Source organism: Terrapene carolina, unplaced genomic scaffold (genome assembly GCF_002925995.2).
Source record: "Terrapene carolina triunguis isolate 2854851 unplaced genomic scaffold, T_m_triunguis-2.0 Scaffold113, whole genome shotgun sequence".
Classification (NCBI taxonomy): domain Eukaryota; kingdom Metazoa; phylum Chordata; order Testudines; family Emydidae; genus Terrapene; species Terrapene triunguis.
The window spans coordinates 23,985,551-23,995,047 of NW_020664464.1; the positions used below are offsets into that span (position 1 = coordinate 23,985,551).

Below are 9,497 nucleotides of genomic sequence, written 5' to 3' on the forward strand. Positions count from 1 at the left end.
ATAGAGCTCAGAGGAAAAGAGTGATAGATTCACTAATGAAGTAAACAATACAAATGCAAGTGAAATCAGCATTTGAGGTATACAGTGAATCTCTTGCTTATCTTTCATTAGCTGAGCTCATTTCCCCCCTCCCACCCACCAATGCCCCAAAACTCCACTGCACATCTAAGTATCCTTAGTTCCTTCTTAAGAGTTGCTGTTGTGTGTATATATTGTGTGAGGATTTTTAATGAGAGAAGTAGTGTTACATTATAATGCTTCATTATGTTAATAAGATTTTTATCCGGAATATGTGTCTATCGATATTGTAATTTGATCTTTTAGAAGATCTCTCTTTGCCATGCATTTAGTAGACAAATTTAGAATATAATTGCTTTCTTTAGGATGTCTAAGACTAACAGTGACTCTTTCTCCTCATCCCCCTCCTCGTGGCAATGTCAACTGATGAAGAGGAACATGGATTAATTTCTAAATCTTCATGGGCTTGATTTCTTTGTCACCTATGGCCACAACAAGCTAATCACACTTAATCACCAAAACCATGTCTGTATTGAATAATAGGCCTTTGTCACAGGAACCTTCTACTGTTTGCAGATACCAACCTGTTAGCATCCTCTAGGGTTTAATTTATGTGTATATATCTTCTGGTTAGCAACAGTCATCTGTGCTGTGCAACAATGACTCATATTTCTGTCCCACTTTTCTCTTGTAATGTCATCACTGCAAACGGTCAAAACTGGATGACCAGGGAAATATAAAAACAGACATTTGAAAATTAACAGAAATCAAATGGGTATAAAACATTGTGGTACATGGAAAGTTGCCTATACAATAGTCATTCTCTCAGAAATTAGAATCTGGAATCAATAAAATAAATGTATTCCACCAGTAGTGTTGGCATATCAATCCATAGTTCAGCAACCCACAAGCATATGCTTACTTTTAAACATGTGCTTAAGTCCCATTGAAGTCAATGAGATTTGAGCACATACTTAAGTGCTTTGCTGAATGAGGGCCTAACTGGAGGACAATGTCTTTGTAACAGGTCTAGGTGGCGTATGTAATCATTGAAGATTATTGCTGCAGAAGATGACCATGTTTCATTTTAATCTGACAGATTACATGTGCCAAAATGTGGTCCATGATACAACCTAAAGTAATCCTAAAGAGGGAAAATATGAAGCCAGACTAAAATAACCAATTGAAAAATAACAAAATAACCCAAGAAAGAACTGACCGAGTCAGTGCTAATGATGTGCATTCTTCCACTGATTCTCTAGTGGATTTCATTCTGTTTCAAAATGCTGCATAAGGAAGCAAAATAAGGCTGTGTATAATAGACATGGAACATTTCTTTCAAAACAATATTTTAGGATATATAAGAGGCTGGAAAGGGAAGAGCAATTTATCTGATGTGCAGGAGGACAAGGACAAAATATATTCTTCGGTAGATCTGACATACCTAAAAACCACAGCACTGAATGTTTGCTCTTCCCCTTATTCCCCACGTAAAGGCCAAGCTTGTCCTTGCATATCTATTATTTGCATGAGTTCAGTCTAACAGCCAATCAGGATCTATCTGTGGACATCTTAACTGCATGAGAAGTATGCAAAAACAGAACTCATGAACTTAGCTCCATAACCACGGGTCTCACTCAGTTGGGCTAAAGGAGAACTTCTTTGACTGTCAATAGCAATGGGCTCGTTATATTCTCTTGTTGAGGCGTGCCACTAGATATCTGAGTAGATCTAACATTCTTTCTGCTAAAAGGTAATAGCGTATATGCGCAAAAGCCTGGGCACTACAAAGAGAGCACCAATCTTACCATATAAACTTGACTAAAAGTTGTGTTTTTCTTTTGGGACCAGGTCCAAGGTAGGGTTGGTTTTTTTTGCCTTCCAAGATTAAAAGTATCCCTTTTAAAAGACTGTTTCGTGTACATTTTGAAAGCTTGTTCTGTGTATAAACTTCAAAGGAGAGAAGTAAAATGATCTGTATTTACTCCTTCACATAACTAAAATTTTTGGAAGGAATTTTTGCCTTTGGGCCTTTTTATCTAGAAAACTCCTTGGGAAACTGGGGGAAGAAAATTACCATTCATATGCCAGAGTGATGGGTGCATAATAAATACCTAGATAGAAAATAATGATATTTATTGGAATTTGTAACAACGTCACAGAGCATCAGCAGCGCACAATCCACTGACTGCGAACTTCCCATGCACCATCTGCAGCAAAATGTGCACCTCTAGAATTGGCTTGTACAGTCATCAGAGGGCACACCATGAGACCAACAATAGATGATCTGCACAGATTTGTCATCATCGGATCGATGCACTACCAAGAAGAAAACTAGAGATTTACAAATGAGCTGTGAGGGCCCAAATGTGTTATTTTTAGTGTTTGACTGTAAGACAAAGATCCAAAATGGGCAAAAACCTAAAGATTCCTCACGTGGTGTAATGATGTCTTCAACATATATTTTAAATATCAGGTTTTTTTTATTTCTGATCTCGATTTACAATAATACAAAGTGAAATAGATCTCTATAGAAAGGAGTAAAACTCAAGGCCTAAAAGTGATGCATTCTTGTGATAAGGAGTAGTTGAGAGCATGTCTAGCTAGGCCACATGGATCTGATCAGTAACGAACCTCTTTTAGCCTCCTATTCCCCTTTCCACAGCACTGTGGTGGGTGCAGCTATCAGATTACAGGATGTGTTGCTTTTGTTCATTGTGTGACTGAGTTGCTTTTCAACTGCTGATGTTGAAAAGTGTTAACTCAAGCAGTTATCTGTACTGTGCGTGGGTGAAGGTTTTTAGATGTTATTTGGTGCATAAATATGTGGGCAGCCTTAAAGTCTCTGCTGTCGAGTGCCATGAAGACAAATGTGTAGATGGGTGAATCCCTGATAGAGAGGGATTTATACTCTCCATCTTCTCCATTTTGTTTTAACTATTTCAAAGCAACCACTGCTATATGAAGAGTGATGTACTGGGAAACACGAATGGCTACCTGTTGCTTTCCTTTCACTTTAAGTGATGAATGGATGTTTGCAGGAGGTGTGCACTGCAGGATGCAGAGGTTGCTAAGGTAAGTCCCTCCTCGCCTGAACTGAAACCCAAATTTAAGCACCATAGTAAATTCCCATGTAAATGGTTTGAATGCAGTTTTGAATAATTCATCATGAGTGTTGCTGTAGCAAAGGGAATCCAGATGTGAACCCTCAAGCACGTGCTGACATCTCAAGTATGGCTCAGGCATGTTGTAAGGCAGTGCATATGCTGCACAGGAAATGTTTTGGACTGTGCCGATACTAAATTGACTCTAGTGACACTTGTCAGCTAACCCCTACTAAGGTTTTGCCCAGTCTGTAGGTAGACTCCCAGATCCACAAAACAATAAAACAGTGGTTTTTGAATGAGAAATGGTTTAAATTGATTCCTTTACTGTACACAGAAAAAAATCCTCCAAAAAGAATGTCTTTCTGACGACTGCAATATAACTACAGAATTCCTATGTAAAGATCTGTTAGACAGAGTTGTATCAGCAGTGTCATGCTCAGATCAAAGCTCTTTTTAAAAGAAATTATTTACCCAAAGAAGTACCCCTTTGACAGACACCTGGGCTTTTTTAGGGAGCTTCTGCTTTTTAAAAATCCAGTTTTCCAGCAGGGTTCGGTGAGGCACAAGGAGATAGAGTAACTTGCCTCGGGTCAGAGTGACTCAGTGATCATCCTGGATCAGAATCCTAGAGTCTCTGAGCTCTTAGTGATTCAACCTGTTTTGTGGCCGAGAGCACGGGAAAATGAAGTTCTCTGTTTACTGAACAATTAAAGCGCAGACAGTGGCAGTGCTATACTCATATAAAGGTGTTTCAACCTTTGCTTGAAAGGGTCACCTCTAGCAGTGAGAGGGTCAGTATAATCTCCATTCTCACCAGTGCTCCATGCTCCAGTCCCTGGCCTCTCTTCCAACAAGATAGTGTAAACTGGGATGGTAGCTTTTGCCTGAGAGATAATCTGTTTACTAAGGGCATGTCCACACTGCCCCGCAGTTCAGACTGCAGGGGTGTGTACAATAGTGTGCACTAATGTGCTGTCCTGTAACTCCCCCATGTGGGTGCAAACTAAAGGGTTTCTAGTTCACATTAATGTGGTCTTGTTTGAAGAAGAAATGTTCTTGTGAACTAGGAACCTTTTAGTTCGTGCCTCCAACATTCACACGGGGGAGTTGTTGTGCACTGTTATTCACACCCTCAAAGTCCGAAACGTGGGACAGTGTAAACACGCCGTAAGATGTGAAATGGGAGCACATCAGCGTCTCATTTCATAGGCCAATGTACAGCCGTCCAATAGTTACCACTTTTGGTTACTGTTTATCTCTGTCAGATTTCAACATTGAAAGGCATGTTCTGAGTATGAAATTCTTGAGTTCTCAGCTGGACTTTGACATGCCATATATCTGTGTCCTTGGGCAAGTCAGTCAGCCTCTCGGCCGCAGTTTCCTTGTCTGTCACATGGGGCTAACAACACGTGTGTGTTCTGAGGATTGATTGTGTGTAGACAGCTTTAGAGGTTCCAAAACTGCTTAGATATCACCAAGCCATACCACTTTTATTCCCCCACACTGGGGGCTTGCACCATGGTATCTTCATTAGTGTAGGTTACACCAGTGCAAAAATCCCCAGTGTAGATATGCCCCATGTCTAGATGATGTGTCCACCCCACCAAAGCCACCCATTTTGCCTAAGGGGATCAGTTAGGGCTATCTCAGAGAGGCCAGTGAATGGCTGGGTATGGAAAATGAACGAACTACCTTCTCAATCCTGGAGAAACCTATTCTGGGCCTCAACCCTGACTTGGTGATCCCTCTCGGTCAGGGCTGGGACTCTTGGACATGGTTCTTCAGGGAAGCATGCATTGCCATTGTCAGTCCTGTGCCTCATGTGGGGATGAATAATGCCTCATTCTCTAGTATCCTCAATCTCTCACCATTCACCAGCATTATGTTCATATTAATATAGATGTATTTTGGAGAAATGTATTTAACCAAATACCACTATTATAGATAGTATAGGGCACTTATTTTTTATAATATAAGCCGCATCAAATAAAGAAATACAGCAAACTAAGTGCATCTCATTCCATGTCTCTGCAATCTGCACCGTGCTGTGCTTTGGATTAGCCTCAGAGTAACTGATTAGAATAACTCCAAGGCCAAGTAGAATGTTCTGAAGTCACAAATCTAGGAATCATTTGTAATCGTCTTACCAGATTTGCTTGAAAAAGATTTGACACATTTGACCTTTGGGAGAAGATTATTAGTTCGATGTATTTATTTCCAGTCCCCCTCGGAACATTGCCAAAACAGAACAGTAACAGGAAGCTTTGGATGACTGGAGGCTGTACTGAAAGTACTTTAGCATATTTGCAGTTTTAGAACTCAAAAGAAAGATGAACATACTCCAAACTGTAACAATCAAGTGCATTCTGTGAATGCTAGAGTGCATTCCTGGTTGAGGGCTGCACTTTGTAACAAATGACTTTTTGCTGTATCCCAAGCTGATTTTAGTGATTACATAATCCTCTAGTTGTTAGTTACTTATCTGAGGAAGCAATCCCATATGAGATACATTATTCTTTCAAGGACCATAAAACACTTAATTTTTAATCCCAATAGGCATTATCCTTTGCTAGACACCATATCATTTCAGCTAAGGCAGAGAATTTGTCTAGTTCAGCAGTTGCATGCTGGTTATTAGGGCATAGCCCTTGCTTTTTCTTGTGTTTTTTTCATTCCTCATGTTAATATTTTGGGATTAATCCTTCAGGGCCTTGGGCACTGGCAAGAGAAAAGCACGCATTTAAAGGAGAAATCAAGCTGTTTCATGACATTTCAAATATACTTAATGTTATCCCCTTTTGATGTGAACGGTTAGCCATAATTCAAGGTCTAGCAGATTGTTTCTGTTAGGAGAAATTGGTGATGGAGTCAGGTATATCCCTGATGCAATCCTGTCTATTTACAAAGAATGTACATGAAGTCTTGTTTCCCTGAACACTGTAGGAATCAAACTGCAGGAGGCAGTCTCTTTGCGCATAGTTCCCTGCCCCTATTCAGCCACCACTGAGCCCAAAAGCTTCCCCTCTCTCTAGCCTTTTCTCAGGGCCATCTTCCTAGTTCTTGTTCTGGCTGTGTCTTTGGCTTTCTTTTGCTTCTCCTTCAGCATCTCTGGGAATTCTGGTCAGGAATTTTTCAACACTATTTTTAAAAAAAATGCATCTTAGCCTAAGCCAAAAATTTCATGGGACAGTATCGGTGCCAATTAAACTTTCTTTGGCCAGAGAGACAGTGACCCCCAGAAAGCCAAGAGCCTACTGGTCAGGGCACTCACCTGACATGTAGGAGGCCCAGGTTCAAGTCCCTGTGCTGGAGCGTAATTGTTGTGTGATGTCATATCTGTGACTTATGAACTTTAGGAAATGGGTTGCAGTTTAACGTAATCCATGTACAATCTAGTCGTGGGGAGGCACACGTACACTTTTAAACAGGTAGAAATACATAGTCGGATTAATAAAGCTTAAGTTCAGATTGTGCGACCAGAAATGGGTTGTTACACTAGACAGAACTTAAGTGATACATCATTATGCCTTACAACATTGTCAGTACTCTGCAATTATCCACCAGTATGCTTATTCAAAGAAGTTGTTTATTCCTGCTGAAATGTATTTTTGTAGCATTTCCCCAAATCTTCCCAGGAATGTACGTTGATTCTCCATAGACTTTTTTTCTTTTAATAAACATTTTATTATGGCCATTTGAAACATAAATGCGTATACTCTTTTGTGAAATAAATATAATAATTAAATAAATTCAAACATGCATTGATCAGACAATATACTGTTTATACTTAGAGTTTGTACCTATTGCCCATGACAACAAACATACAGTATCTTTAGCCAAAAAATAAAATAAAAAAATAAATAGCAACAATGGGCTTGAATCTCTTCTCACTCATACTGGATTTTACTGGTGCAATCCCATTGACTTCAGTGGAGTTACTCCTGGTTTACACCAGTTTGGGGGGGAGGCGAGTCAGGCCCAGTGTCTTTTGGTACATCTTGAAAAATTGAACTGGTATTTCAGAATCTAAAGCAACATTGAAGATTTTTGTATGCCACTAACTTCATCTATTCACTCTCAGATGGTAATTGTAACAAAAGTGTAGAACAAGGGGCTAAAAGAGATCCAGTCTCTTTGGAGATTTGATTATTTATTTGGACTTCTTGGATATAGATTTCCAGTCTTTTCTCATCTGTGTCATATGTAAGAGAGAGGGATCTATGATTCCTTTTTCTTTTCAAACATTTTCTGTACAGATCACCTGAGGGTGCTGTGGAATCAAAGCTTGAACCTTATCCCTGGTTGCTGAGATTTTAAAATGATAAAACAATACCACTAGATTTTAACTAATTGCTTTGACACACAAATCTTATTTCATGCCAGGTAATTGCTCATGGGAAAAAATGTTTCCCAGAAGAGTTCTAATTTCTTCCATGAAATATCAAAGACTTGAAAATAAATCTAACAGTTGCACAAAACTCCACATTTTTTTGATTCTCCTAATTCTGATTTCAAATTGCTGCAAGAAAAATGTGTTCTGTAAACACATACGTTACTTGTCCCTTGTTTTGGACTCTCGATAACAAATTAAGCAATATCACTGAGCCTTGCTTTACAAGGTAACAGTCTGATTCTTGTGCGAATAAACTGAATGGTTCATCAGCCTTCTAGTTTATTGTAGCAAGGGAATCTGATGACTGCCTTGTAAGACAGAGGGAGGGCTATGACCGTGCTGGTATGTTTAATATAAAACTAGCATTTTACTGTTTTCATTTCATTCCCCCCATTTTCTCTCTAGTTCAGAACGCACGATGATGTGCTGCTCATTATGTACATGTCTGGAAGATGATGGTGTCACTACTATGTCTCAGGTAAGAGAAAGTTTCTAGATCCAAGCACAGAGATATGGTAATGAGTACACCTAACTCAGCTTTACTGATCATGTCTATACTGCATGAATATTCATGCAGCATTGACTAGACTTCTATAGGGAAATTGTCCCTGGTGCAAAGAACCAGAACGAGGCCTATTCACCACGTACGTCCCATTTAATTCTGAAAACAGGGTTTAAATGGGACTTAAGCAGTGCAGTTCTTAGGGCTGACCCTTTGCACAGTGGGAATTTCACTCCTCTATGCACTAGGGACATGAGAGGTATCCTCCAGGAGCAATCTTCTCCGAGTGTTCCAAATGCCTGGTCAAGAGCACAGAGGGCATGTCCCCAGGACTTTACATTGTCATTAGCCATAATATTGTAGATTTAATATGCAGGGTCACTTCCACTGCCTGGAACTGCAAAGTAAGGATTACCCTGAACACCAACAGTCTGCTACAGAATGTAATACTCAGGGAATGAGAGCAAGTCAACACAAGCAGCAATAATAGGAGCAAAATGTTTTCCCTCTGAGGACTTGTATAACAGAAGAATGAAAAGCAGACCTTTGTTCTTACTGTGAAATTAGCAAGTGCCAATGGAAGTCTGTGGGCATGAGAAAATTGCAGATGCTGTGGGGATTTTTGTAAAGATAGTTTCTGCTATTTATTTTGTTCATTTCAGTTAAATTCTTTACTTCATCCTCGATGAAGATGATGGCCAAATGGATAAGAGGGTTCAAAAACAAATTAGGTAAGTTCATGGAGATAGAGCCGTCAATGGCTATTAGCCAAGACAGTCAGGGATGCAACCCCATGTAAACCTCTGACTGCCAGAAGCCAGGAGGGAAAGACAGGCATGGATCACTCCAACTGCACTGTTCTGTACGCTTCCTCTGAAGCTATTGGTGGCACAGCTAGGAATTAGAACCCCAGTCTTGGGATTGAACCCCAGTATGGTATGTCCTCTTCTGCAAAGAGAAGCATTAGAATAATGGTGTGATATATATGGTCTAGCTAAAAATTGCTAAATGAATTTCTGCCTTCATGTGTCTGCTTTTTCCACGGTAGGTTGCTGAAAATAGCATTTTTGTAGAATACTACCACCCGTCAGCCCCTATGGCTACGTAAGTGTATTTATTAAAGAGAAGGTGATTAGGTGAAGGCAGAGAAAGAGGACAAGGGGAAGGGAATAGGTTTACTCCTGCAAAGGTAACACATTCCTAGCTATACTCATGTTGTCAGTCATAATGTAGGAAACGTGCATGTAGGATGTCAAGTCATTGACTGTACTGCTAATTTCATTTTAAAGAGACAGTAACACCATAGCATCTTAATTTAGATAAGTAGCTGTTGTGTCTTTTGCTCTATTCACAACAACATAACATGAAGGAACCATAAAGGCATGGTGGGGTCCAAATAACTGTGTTTTCTAACGATATAGAACATGCAAGGCCTAGCTACATATACACACTGGTGTTCTAGCAGGTAGTCTTGAGG

The 9,497-nt window shown here is 39.8% G+C and overlaps 1 protein-coding gene across 1 annotated transcript in view; it reads left to right on the plus strand.

The window, feature by feature from the left end:
- NXNL2 (nucleoredoxin like 2) overlaps window positions 1–8,751 on the plus strand; it is a 24,770-nt gene extending 16,019 nt beyond the window's left edge. Inside the window, exons 2-3 of the mRNA XM_029911689.1 lie at window positions 7,924–7,996; window positions 8,683–8,751. Coding sequence (XP_029767549.1) covers window positions 7,924–7,996; window positions 8,683–8,709 — 100 coding nt within the window. The 3' untranslated portion in view covers window positions 8,710–8,751. The remainder of the gene's footprint in view (window positions 1–7,923; window positions 7,997–8,682) is intronic.
- The last annotated feature ends 746 nt before the right edge of the window (window positions 8,752–9,497 follow it).